General features: G+C 48.7%; 1 protein-coding gene across 4 annotated transcripts in view; it reads left to right on the top strand.

The window, feature by feature from the left end:
• LOC144137778 (AP-5 complex subunit zeta-1-like) overlaps positions 1-12,943 on the top strand; it is a 55,108-nt gene that overhangs the window by 14,077 nt on the left and 28,088 nt on the right. For all 4 annotated transcript variants that reach the window (XM_077669754.1, XM_077669753.1, XM_077669751.1 and 1 more), the window contains exons 7-11: positions 30-67; positions 2,602-2,755; positions 8,239-8,414; positions 10,428-10,511; positions 10,976-11,178. In XM_077669754.1, the coding sequence (XP_077525880.1) occupies positions 30-67; positions 2,602-2,755; positions 8,239-8,414; positions 10,428-10,511; positions 10,976-11,178 (655 nt within the window). The remainder of the gene's footprint in view (positions 1-29; positions 68-2,601; positions 2,756-8,238; positions 8,415-10,427; positions 10,512-10,975; positions 11,179-12,943) is intronic.

The raw sequence follows: 12,943 nt of genomic DNA on the forward strand, positions 1-12,943 counted from the left end.
CTCCCCCTCCCCCTCCTTCCCCCTTCTAGAGCCCGTGCATGCGGAGGACGCTGAGCTGCAGCAGCACGTGAGTGGCCCTTCCTCCGATGCTGCTGCTTCACTCTGGCCAGCTGGCGGGGCTGGGGATTGGCTCGCTTGATTCTCATGTCGGGAGCCTTACTTGGGGACCTGGAAGTGACCTCCTCTGCGCCTTTGTGTGCCCATCCGTCTCTGATGTGCATTCCACTCTGGCAGGGAGGGTGTGCTCACGACATGAACTGCTCGTCATTTCCACTCATCCTGGGAGGAGCAGGGTGAAATGGCCATGCAGACAAAATACAAGCTTGTTTTATTCGATAGATTTCGTGTTTTATAGTGCCCCCAGTGTTTTTCTGGCAGCAAATGATGCCATATGCACTGAGAAGTTCGTTCATTTAAGGTAAAATTTTGATTCTACTGCCAAAGTGTGTGTTTTCATGACGTCTGCCATGAAGTCATAAGTGCGCGTGTTGAAACGAACTTTGACTGCGTCATTTGGCTCTGCAGCCTTGCTTGCCGTCAGCCTTCCCGGCACTGCTGTATTTGCACCTGGCTTGTTTTTGTTACGGCAGAAAGTAATCGTTTTGTGAAACATGGGGTATCCTGGACAAACAGGGTCATGTAACACACGAATCGGCCAGTGTCGTCCAAGACAACTTCAAAGCAGCGGAGTGCTGTTCAGCTAAAACATAGTGCGCCCAGTACCAACAGCAGTGCGCATCAAGGGCGGTATTCTCGAGTTTTGTCCCTTTTGCGTCCCTTTCAAAAGTGTCCCTTTTGGCAAGCCCTGATTGGCTAAACGCAAACAACCGGAAGTGATGTAACGCAAGTGCGGCAAACCTCCTGCCAATCTTGCTCTATGCTGCCAACGTCCACGACTTAACCGGAAGTACGTCACGATGAAAGGGACGCAAAAGGGACGTTTTCAAAAGGGACAGTTACGAGAATACCGCCCCAGTACTTCTGTGCTTACATGTATTTTTGTAACTTTCATTGTTTACCCCAATATTCTTACTGGTGTAAAATGAATACGCATTCCATTTAATTGCACACAGCTCATTCAGCAAGCTTATAAGCCATGCCTAATTTGTGTTTACTTTTGCCAGTCCCAGCTAGTCGCACAGCTGGGAACATATGACATCATAAATTCTGTTGTGGGAAATGAGCTAGTGGGTTGCATGGCCATTCCCTTTTTTTCCTAATTGTGTGGCTTACTTGAGCGAAGTGTGCGTTAAAAGTGGTGCCAGTGTTATTCTAACGAGGCAATCTTTGGAATGAACCAAGCTTGTGTTTTGTCCGTATGGTCCCTTTATAAAGCAGCCACATTGCACAGAAGGATGCTAACATCCACAGCGGGGGCCCAGTGGCTGAGGCGTTGTGCTGCTCGAGGACATTGTGGGTTCGATCCTGGCCACGGTGGCCGCTTTTCTGATGGAGGCGGAAACTGAAGCGCCTGTGTGTGAAGATTTTGGTGCACGTTGAAGATCCCCGGGTGTGGTTGAAATTAATCTGGAGCACTTCAATACGGTGTGGGTATCATTGGCGCAATACTAAGGGCTGTGCTCTTTTTTTTCTTTTTGAATACTCGCTGGTTCTTCCTCTCAGGCGGCATCTGCTCATAGCTCGAGCTGTGTGTGCTGCTATTGCTGCCTGTGACACGTGCCATGGCTGATGCTCACGGGAAAGCTGTTGTGTACATGGGCACATGCATCCGAGCATGGCACACATCCAAGCGATGTGGGCCAAAAAAAGGCTGCCCACACGAGGGGATGGACGGAGGAAGGGTTGAAATGGTTTCAGTCAACTTGTTTCTTGTCGCCTCGGGCGCAAGAAAAAAAAGCTTGTTGCCTCGGGCCGAGGAAAAAAAAGCTTGCGCAGCTATGCCCACGAACTTGCGCCTTAGGTGACAAGAAACAGGCTTGCCAAAAGCGGCATGCTAATCATTACGTGGCCTGCGCAGTTGAAGTGGTCTACCGCATTCCTCTGACATGCGGCAAAGAGTACATCGATCAGACGGGAAGATGCGTAAATGACCGTGCAAGGGAACATTATCTTTCACTAACAAACGCAAAGGGGGCACACTTGCCTACCCACTGTAGTGAGTGTAGTGACAGCAAATGCACCCCACTATTTCAGGAGATTAAGATTGTAGGCAGAAGCCATGATAAGCCAGCGCGAGAATTAATGGAGGCTTATCATATCAGGAAAATGGGTGACAAGTGTGTTAGCGACACTTCGGTATGTTTGCGTGGCAAAGAGCAAGTGTTTTTGGATCTTTTAACAACATGATAAGGGGCTCCATCGACTCTTATACTTCGATGCTTTTGGCAAAATAAACGCAGTTGTAAGTGAGCGCTAGTCCCGTCTGGTCTTTCTGTGTCTTTGTCAAATTTTCGCGCTCAAATTTCCACTTGAACACACTTGCAACTACTGGGGGTGTGGGAGTATCGTGCTGACCTGCCCGTAGCATGGCTGGGCCTCTCGGCCTGTCCGTTCCTCTCCTTGCGTGGGGGACCTCTGTGGCCCTTGTGCGCCCTTAGAATGTAGTAGACACGCCTGTGGTGCGTCCCCTCGTGCGTGCAGTGCGTGGTGGAGTGCGTGCGTGCCCTGGACCTGATGTGCTGCCTGGACGCCAGCCAGGTGCCCGAGGTGATGCTGGTGCTGCAGCGCATGGCCACCGGCCACCTCGGCAGGGTGGCCCTGGGCGCCGCCCTGCTCCAGTTCTTCCTCCACCACGGTAAAGGGTGGAGGGGCAAGGGGACGCCCCCCCCGCTCTCTCTTGCCTCCTGTGCAAGTCTTGGCGTGGGAGCTTGCACTGCTCTTGAGGGAATCGTGACAAGGCAGACAGAATCAGGATGCACATCCCTATTAAGACGAAAACTTTACGTGTCTCATCAAACACGAAAACGAGATCATAGTCGTAATTGGCGTCAGCAAGGATGACACCCAAATGGCCACTGCTAGGATAACTCGGGTTCATGTGGGATTTCAACTCGGGTCACCAAAGCAGCAGCCAGGTGTGCTAATTACACGGCCAACCTGGCACTGTGTCAGAGTGGAATGGAAAATTAGCCTGATGGGTGTGCTGTGACAGGTGTATGGGCACGTGTGGAGGCCTGTGGGAAGGCCGACCTGCCGGCCAGAGTAATCCATGCCCAAGGACGAGGGACCGAAAGCAAAGAAATAGACGCAAACACGATTCAGCGGGAACAAGGCTTTTCACAATTGCTAGACTTTCACCTTCAAACAGCTGGCTTAAGTGCCTGGGGAGTTTTTTCTTTGCATCCGTGTAAACGTTGTTGGGTATAACTGTAAGTGCAGCTCTCTGCGTAACATTCCTGCTGCACTGTGAAGCGAGAACCTCTGTGGCCAGGCATTTCTTTGTGGGAGCAGTGTTTGCAGTCTGAGTATTTAGAATGGCCTCCCGAATATCTTCGCAGCCAGTGTAGGCAGAAGTTGTAGCCACATGTGTATGCGATGGAGGGAAGTGCTGCGTGTAGGCTGTGTGTTCCTTGCACCAGGAAACATCGGAATGGGTTCTGCCCTGGGCTAACCACTGTGTGCAGTTAAGGGAAGCAGTTTGGGCTTATTACTTGAGTACATTTTAGTAACGAAAACAAGGCCAGGACCAGGAAAGATGCATAGTCCCATGTGCATATAATGGGCATCTTGTGGCATCTTTCTTAGTCCTTGTTTTTTTTTTTTACTAGCACAGTGTTTGCTGCATGCAGTTAGGGCAGCCAATCAGGAGCACCAATTGAGGCACCCATGGCACAGTCTGGAAATAAAACAGCTGCAACCAGGGTTGAAAAGATGGAAGGAAAGGTCCGCAGGCAACCACGATGCTGCAGTGGGATTCCCTCGTCACGTGGAGGCCAAGGGAGCAAATCCACAGCAGGGCAAGAAGTCTGCTCTGTAGAGGACAGCAGAAGTGTGAGGGAAGGCAGTGGCACGCAGGGCGGAAGCTCATGCTCAGCCCACCTTTTTCAGCCACCTTGCACGCCTAGCTTGTGCAGTGAGCGCTACCACGAGTGCACTGTCGCCAGTAAATCCATCCCCCAATGATGTGCAGCTCAGTCAGTACGGCTCCCTCTTTTTTCCTCTGCTCCATTTTGCCTGTCCCGTGCATGCATTGCTTCTGGGTTTTTTATTATCCTCTTGCCTAGCCTACAACTGGGACAACACACTTACCATAAAATACCGATCAAATGCCCCCACCTGTGCAAGCGCACTCCTCTTATAGTATAAGTATTTAGAGTTTTCGCGTACTACTGAACAAGTGCCCCCCCTCCTCCAACCACTTTGATGGTTCGAAACAGGAAAACTGAAACTCCTCAGGAATGCTCCTGACTTCCTCTTTAGTCTAATCCAAAATCCAATACAAGAACACACGGCGTGCCATAAATTCCGCACACGCTCGCCGTTTTGTACGCACATAAAAAGAAATTTGAAGTCGTAGAGTGGCATTGCCACTCCGGAAAAAACATTTATTTATTTATTTATTTATAAAATACTGCAGGCCATAAAAATAGCCCAAGCAGGAGTGGGAGGTGGTACAACGATAATGATATGACCAATTACACAGTCATACAGGTGTAGAGAAAAAAAGAACAAAAAAAAACGGAAAAAAGGGAAAAAACAGACAGGTTTACAAAATATTCACAAGTAACATAAATCATACTTCAGTGTAATTTTCCAGAGATTTTAGTACATTTCCAGACTCAAAAACATGGTGCGGCAGTTCGTTCCAGTCTGTTATTGTGCGAGGAAAAAAAAAGTACTTGAAGTTGCTAGTGCGTGCAAAGATAGGTGTGAATTTGTAAGGATGGTATCCTCTAGTAGGACGTGAAGATAACGGAGTGAGGACGTGCGAAAGGTCCACGATGCTGTTTTTCTGGATAGTTGAAAAAGAAATTTAAGTCTCGCTAGTTTCCTTCAGGATTCTAAAGTTGTAATTTTGTTATTAATTATTAGTTCTGTCGGGGAGTCAGACTGGTGGAAGCGATTGTAAATAAATTGAACAGCTAATCTTTGGACTCTATCAAGGTTGTTAATATCTTTTTTAGTGTGCGGATCCCAGACTTCAGACACGTACTCTAAACAAGGCCGGACTATTGTGTTAAATGCGAGGAGTTTAGTTCTAGGGGGAGAGCTTTTGAGGGTGTGCCTTAGTAACCCTAATTTTCTACGGGCGGATGAGCAGATCATTTCAATGTGGCAGGACCAAGTTAAATTGTTGGTGATTGTGACGCCAAGATATTTAGAACTTTGTGCAAGTAAAATGGGAGTTCCTTTTATACTGTACGAGTAAATTAGTGGTCGTTTTTTGTTAGTAATGCGCATAGATACAGTTTTCTCGGGGTTTATGTGCATGTCCCAGCACTCACACCAGGTATTAACTGCATCAATACTTTGGTTCAATAACACTTGGTCATCTGTGGATTTGACTGAACGAAACAGAAGGCAATCGTCGGCAAACAGCCGCATTTCAACACCATGTTTTGCACAGGATATAATATCATTGATGTAGATTAAAAACAGTAGTGGTCCCAGGACGCTACCCTGGGGAACTCCGGAGTTAACAGGAAGAGGATTGGAGTAGGTACCGTTTATATCAACAAACTGTGTGCGAGAAGATAGATACGATGTTACCCATTTAACAATGGTTGAGGGAAAACCAAGCAAGTTAAGTTTGTGAATTAAATTGGACAGGGGTATTTTATCAAATGCCTTGCTGAAGTCAAGGAAGATAATGTCAGTTTGACTGGATTTATCTAGGACTGAGGATAGAGAATGTATACGGGAAACTAATTGGGTTGTAGTGGATAGACCTTTACGAAAACCGTGCTGGAATGGTGATAGTACGTTGCGCTCGTCTAGAAAAGTAATCATATGGTTAGAAATTATGTGCTCTAGAAGTTTACAAGTGCTAGTTAGGGATATTGGTCTGTAGTTAGACAAAAAAGTGTTATTTCCTTTTTTAAGTACAGGAATTACTCGAGCAATGCACCAGTCGGAGGGAACAATGCCTTCGCGCTATATCTCGCCACTTGAGTTACGATCAAAGAGGGTATGTGAGAGGGACAAAAACAAGTATGAGAGTTTGCTGAAGCAAAACTTTGGCAATGCCAAGTTTTGGCGAAAGTTGAGCAATGGATTGCCGGGGTTCAGTGAAGAGGTGGATTACACGTTTTTGAGTTTCGTGAAGGATGTTGGGACTGACGATCCCAGGGCGGTCGCCAAGGTTGTGACTCGCATCCAGCTCGTCACCGAGGTTGGGAATCAGCCATCCCGACGCTGTCTCCGCTGTTGCGACTGGCCACCCGAGCGCAGTCACCGGTGTAGCGATGTTGCCTTGCTCCGTCCGCTATCGACGCGGCGCAGAGCCGAGCGAAGAAGTTCTCGAGCCGACGAAAACTTGAAGTAACATTTATATACAGTATGTACAGGGTAAGCAAACGTTACATAACTCGCACAAAGGCGACAGCACCCCTTTCACTCGGTGCCTCCGAAGAGACTGGTGCCGGAGAGAAGCTGCCGAGGAATGCCGACGATGAGAGCCTCCGGGCTTCTTTTATAGCCCGGGAAGTTCGTTGGGGCCCCGAGAAGTTCAAATAGCTCCAATCAGGGCTCTCGCTGCCTGAAGTTTGAATTCCGACGAATGGTAGCGAAGCGGTGAGTCAGCTGCGCCGCCAATGGGGAAAGGGAGAGCGATGCCGCCGCCGTCTCCGTGACCTCGCCCCTGGGCGTAGCGACATGCCCTTGTTTGGGTCGTTCTCCGCTGAGGGATTCGGCCGCGCCGCAGCGTTTCGAGATGCAGGAGTCGGCCGCGCCGCAGCATTCTGAGATGCGGGATTCGGCCGCGCCGCAGCGACGAAAGGGAGAGGCGTGACTCAGCCTCGCTGTCGGCGCGTCGCCTCGTGCAACGCCTTTGGGCCAGGCGCTCTGGCACAACAAGGAGAAAGAAGCACAGGGCCTGCTGTGAGTCGCAGGCTTTTATTTGAAGAAGCTGTTAAAATAGCACACAACGTGCAACTCGGAAATTTTTGTGCGTCGAGCCAGTACGTCAAGCCATAAAAACAGCAGTTTGGCACCACAATGCATTGTGTCACTAACAAAAGCCAGAAGACACCGGAAGAATTCTCGGAGGCAGAAAAAGCCTTTTGCTTTGCCATGAACACCCTCCAAACACACCACACGTACACTTTGTTCAAATCTCAAAAATGGACCAGACGATAGTTACAATGGGTTCTCTGGCTAACAGGACCAACAAAATGGTTGGCAAGAACCCCACGCTAATTGCTAACTCTGATTGTGCCAAGAAGGGCTTTGAAGCCTTCTTTTCGTTACTAAAAATGTTTCTCTCTAATGCACTGCAATATTTTTTATTTATTTATTTTTTTTGGGGGGGGGGGGGGGGGGTAAGATGGGGTAGTTGGGGGGGGTTAATTTTTTCGCGCCGCTATTTTGAATTACTATGGGGCAGTTCCAAACAAGTACCCCTCTCTGAAATTCCCCGAATTATCTGCGTTGGAACGGTGGTTTGGGCTACTTGGTGGTGTATACTGAAATTCGAAACAGCGCAAAAAGACGGGACAAGGAAACGACGACGACACAAGGCGCTTTGTGTCGTCGTTTCCTTGTCTTGTCTTTTTGCACTATTTCGAATTTCAGTGTCCCGAATTATCCCCACGTCGAGAGGGGGCGCTTGCTCGGTATTTTATGGTATATAGCAGCAGCACAGTTGTGGAAAATGGAATGCAGTTAGAAAGTGCACAGTGCAGAATATTCTTTCTTATTGCATTTTGTTGCAGGGAAGAAATTAAAGGGGGCCCATTTTTCCCCTCCAGTTGCTGCACACGTTCGTGACAGTTACTCTTGTGAGCGTCTCAGATGTGGCCCTCCTGACCAGTCAGGCTGCATTCAGTTGGTTGAGTCCGTCCTGCCAAGTTCCTCTGGGCATCAGTGCATTGTGTCATCCTGCCCTGGCTGTTTTCCTCTTCCCTAGTGAACGCTCGATTGCGCAAAAAGACGGCGACACCAGAAGAGAACACAGTACACAAACCGAAACTTTCAACTGCGCTCAAAGTTGCGCTTTGTGTGCCGTGTTCTCTTCTGTTGATGCTGCCTATTTGCGCAATCGAGCGTTCACCAGGGACTCCCAACTCGCCCAAACCTGCACTCCTCCTAACTAAGCTGTATTTCCCCCCCATCCCTCAGGGTCGGTGGTGCTGCATAAGACGGGCGACTCCCTGGGCCAGTTCTTCCGGGGGCCCGTGTCCCGCGCGTGGATGAGCGGCCCCAGCGCGCTGCACGTGGTCCACTTCACCGTGCGCAACCTGGCGGCCCTGTGCGAGGCCGGGGCCACAGAGAAGTACTTCCCCGCCCTGCTCAAGGTACTCAAGGCTTTAAACTGGGCTCCCAATGCTAAAGTTGCCAAAGTTGTTCCTGGCCAAGCATGTTTCCCTGGACGTACTTCACTTGTGTGTCTACTGAGCCCTTTGTTCCTCTGAAATTAGGTATAAAAAAACCTGTTTCTGATCTGGTTGCTCCTGGTCTTTTTTTTTTAACACGAAAGTGTTTTATTACCGGATACACCAAGATTTTGCTGACGTCGTATCTGTCACAGAAATGATGCCATTACAGCAAAGCAAGCGGCCTGTAAAGGGTGCACCTCTGCACACAGGGTCTTCTTGCGGAGGAGCAACCTTTAGTACTAAAGAGTAGTTTATACTGAGGCTTTTCAAGTTTCGGGTTTTCGGGTTTTATATTTTAACACGAAAGTGTTTTATGCCGGTATTCACCAAGATTTCACAGACGTCATTTTCGGGTTTCATATTTTAACACGAACGTGTTTTATGCCGGGATAAACCAAGATTTTACTGACGTCATATCCATCGCGGAAATGACGCCAGTACACCTTTGCCGAAGTGACCTGCCAACAGGACGTCGCTCACCAAGCACACCCACAAGACAGCCGCCGACCTGCAAATCATGCTCAGCTGCAGATTTCACTGCACATTTCACTTTCGTTCTTTACCGATTCCTGTGACAGAGGAATCAACCACAGTTTTTTGTGGTGGTGGTGGTGGGCTCAGATAAAAAGGGGAGGGGTCTACTTGAGCTGGATGGGCACTGTGGGATTGGCTTTCATCTGCACAAAATATTTACCACACTCGGGTGCAATGTGAGAACAACTGGAGAAGTTGGCCCGGCGTTTCATCAATGCAGCCGGCTGTTTCTCCGTGCAGCACGATCATAGGTGCATTACTGTGAGTGCTCTAGATGTGACACAAGTTGTTTCCTTCATTTCTTGGATCTGCTTAAAATCTGCTTATAAACTACTGCAGTGACAACAAGCGAGGTTGGTGAGATCAAGCATGCGGTGTCAGCCATTGAGCATAGTATCCTCTGAAAGTGCATGCGTGCAATGGCATCACAAGTCTGCTGCTTGGGCCAAGTGATACCCTTCATGACCTACTGCCGTTCTTCACTTGCACCTGAGTAGAGAGGTGTGTCACCCAGGGCTGGTAGGGAGTGCCCGTTTTGTGAAGAAAATTTCTCATGATGAACTCTTGCGGTGAGCAGCGGCCCTTGGAGCCAATGCATGCTGGTCGGTTTTACAAGTTTTGTCTGCTGCAATCTACCCCAATTGATTACCATCAATAGTATTTTTTTCTCAGTTTTATGGGATGACTCTTTATACAGCACAGGAAATAACTCTGGGATGGTAAAAAAAAAATGTAGGGGGTACTGGCTACAACGGGAGTTCACTGGGGAGCTCGTGCACTGCGTAGAATTTTTCATTTCAGAAAAAGCCCGTGCTTTTCATTGGTTCGCTTGCTGCCTGACTCAGCTGTGTCTTGTAGTACTTTGCAACTTCACTGCTGACAGCATGTCTTTCTCCTTGAGGTCACAGATGAGTGAAAATGTAAATGGGTAAATGTAAATGCAAAGTGAGTTGTAAATGGGCACTGTATAATTGGCAGTGCTTTGAGCCAGCAAACGCTTTTGTTTGTTTCGTTTTTCTCAACATTGACTAGCTGACATTGACATAGGTGGCGTATATGCCACTCTTCAAACGCGAAATGGAGCACAACTTTTCTCGGCTCGACTTTTTCCTGCTTAGCTTTTTATGCGAGATGCCTGTGATGCAAGAGGCCAGATGCTTTGCATGTAAACGGGAGTGGTATATTCAGCTTTCAGTCAGAATAAGTGAATGTGACCGTGCTTGGATCATCATTTGACTGCTTGGAGCATTTGCTCGAACCTTTCATGTGGCATTCAGTTCCTCCTGCGTCGTCATGCAACCAGTGTGCTGTGCTCTGCTGGCATTCCCTCGATGTGGGAGCTGTCCCTCCAAAGCTGGCTGCACTGGTGGTGTTTCTTCTTGCTTCCCGTCCCTGCAGATCTTTGCCTGGAACCCACAGCAGTTCAAGAGCCAGTTCAAAACCATCGTGCCAGCCTTCATGTCTGCCAAGACGGCAGTTGAGGTGGGCATCTACTTACGGCGTGCTTCTTTTTATTCTTGAATGCTTAGCTTATTGCAGCTGTACCCTTGCCGAGCATGTGTTAACTGGCTAATTAGGTGCCTTGATATCTCAAAAGGGGTGAATTACACCAAGGTGCCCACAGTCCGTGTTGTCTGTTGTCTCAGACTACTGAACTGAATTCAAAGCTGGTGGCTGGCCTTAGGTGTCAGTTGCATGTAGGGCACAGGATACCTCGAATATGTTTTTTCTTCGTGTGCAAGGGAGTTTATCAGCCCAGCACAGCCAGAAAGCACTCGTGCCACACCGTTGTAAAGTGTCCAGTAATATGGTAAAACACTGTGCACATGAATATGGCATGCCCCTCTTTAATATTTCCCCTCTGTCTCTCCGTGCAAACGCTCTCCCCAAAGTTAACACAAAAAGGGGGGTGGAAGTGGTTCACGTGGCTGCCTGCCCCCTTGCAGGTGTTCCACAGCCTGGTGGACCTGCCTGCGCTGGCCGCTGCCCTGGTGCTCGAGTGGGAGGCCTCTGTGGGCGTGCCGGAGGGGGCGCGCCTCAGGAGGCGCTCGTCGTCTTCAGCCGCCCTGGCGGCCGCAGAGCTGCAGCAGGGCCCCATGCTCAAGTTTGTGCTGCGGGACGTCAGCGGCATCGGGGACACCTTCCAAGGGTAGGCTGCACAGTTTCACGCTCAAATACCCGCTGTTGCATTGGTAAAGGAGTGCTTTTAAAAAATAATCTTCCTGGACAAACAGCAGCTTTGTTCGCACTTAAGCTTAACGCTAAGGTCGCATTTGATGGTCTGTTTGGTTTAACACCAAGAACAAGGACGCCACTTACCTGCTTACTCAGAAAATAAGTAACGATTTTCGCCTGTGGGAAAATGATGGCCAATATGGACTGCATGCCCAACTTGGAACTGTGGCGCCACCTGCCGTATGCCAGACAAAACGTGCGATGGCGGTTCATGGTAAGAAGTAGCCAAATGAGGCGACAGAAGACAAGGAAACCCCTTTTGTCGATAGTTGATGTGGATCACAAAGAGTTCATACAAATCATAATAAAATGCTCCCACGGTCCATCTTTACCAGTACCCATGCCTGCCAGCTTTTCCAAATTTTCCTTAAAATGTGTGAATTTCAACCCGTCTTACAATTTTATGAACCTCGCCTGAAATGTCATGATTTACAAGAAATGTCATGATTTTTGAAAAAAAAAAAAAAAAAAAAAGGGAACATCTTTTAAAACGACACTGTGGTACCTCGTGCCACCACGAGAGTGCAATGCGTACTCTTGTTGTCACCATCTACAGAAGTTGCAACTTCTGCTGTCTTCTCGTGGCGGGCTATGCATCCATATCATGAACTCGCCACCTCGGCAAGCCTGTTTATAGCACGTTGCACCGTTAGCACTTCTGTGTTCGCGTCACTCTTTGTCGTGTCCGATGCAGTTCGACCTGTGGTACAGCCGTAGTAGTTGCTTCACAATGCAATGGCAGGCTCGAAGCTGCGACAGCACTACCAAGTGTTTTTGAAATTGTACGCATCAGAATTTACATGCTTCATGCCTTCGAAGAAAGGAGAGAAGTTTGGCATTTGCACCACGTGTGCCTGTGATGCGAACCTTTCGCATGGTGGCAAGTCTGCCATCAAGGTCCACATTGCTTCGGAGAAGCACCAGGAATACACGCGAGCCGCAGACAACCAGCCAAGCCTGACAGGTTTTCTGCCCAGTGATAGCGGCTTCAGTGTGATTCGTGCAGAATGCCTCTGTGTGCTGTTTTTAAATGAACACAACATCCCATCCCACTGAGCGTCAACGATCACAGTCAGTGGAGTTGCTGCTCATTACTCTTAAAGAACGACAGTTTTCACTCATGGTTGGGAAAACGGTAGAGTGCTTGATACACGGTACGTAAATCCTTCTAAACTAGAAAAAATTGAAGTGTGCTGCCTCCGTGGTATGTGGGGTTTATGAATTTTGAACTCGCTAGGTTGGCAAGTATGCCAATACCAATAGACGTTTTTTTCATATGTGCTTTAGGGTCATCTGTCGTCTGCTGTACCAGGTTACCCAGTTTTGTGAAATCACACTCGCGACTCTTCCTTTGTAGTCTGTCCTTGTTCTGCTGTTATTAATGTGTACGTCTGTGTGTGTCTGTGCCTCTTGCATGCTCCTATGGGATCGTTCTCTGCAGACGAGAAGGCAGCCTGTTTGTCTGCAGCGGATGGTCCCGTCATGGAGGGCCACGAACACGCACATTGGATTGGAAAAGGCTTTATTGACGAAGATCCTGCAGTAGGCGGAAGCCGATTCACGGCTCCGCCTCAACGCGGCCTAAGGTCGCATCTCCTTTCGCAGCCCTACTGAGCGCTAGCTCCTTTTTGGAGCCCGTGCCTTTTAAGCGCAGTGAAGATCTGCTGGATGGCCCGAAC

Source organism: Haemaphysalis longicornis, unplaced genomic scaffold, assembly GCF_048455015.1.
Source record: "Haemaphysalis longicornis isolate Haplotype H1 unplaced genomic scaffold, Haemaphysalis longicornis Haplotype H1 scaffold_5, whole genome shotgun sequence".
NCBI lineage: Eukaryota > Metazoa > Arthropoda > Arachnida > Ixodida > Ixodidae > Haemaphysalis > Haemaphysalis longicornis.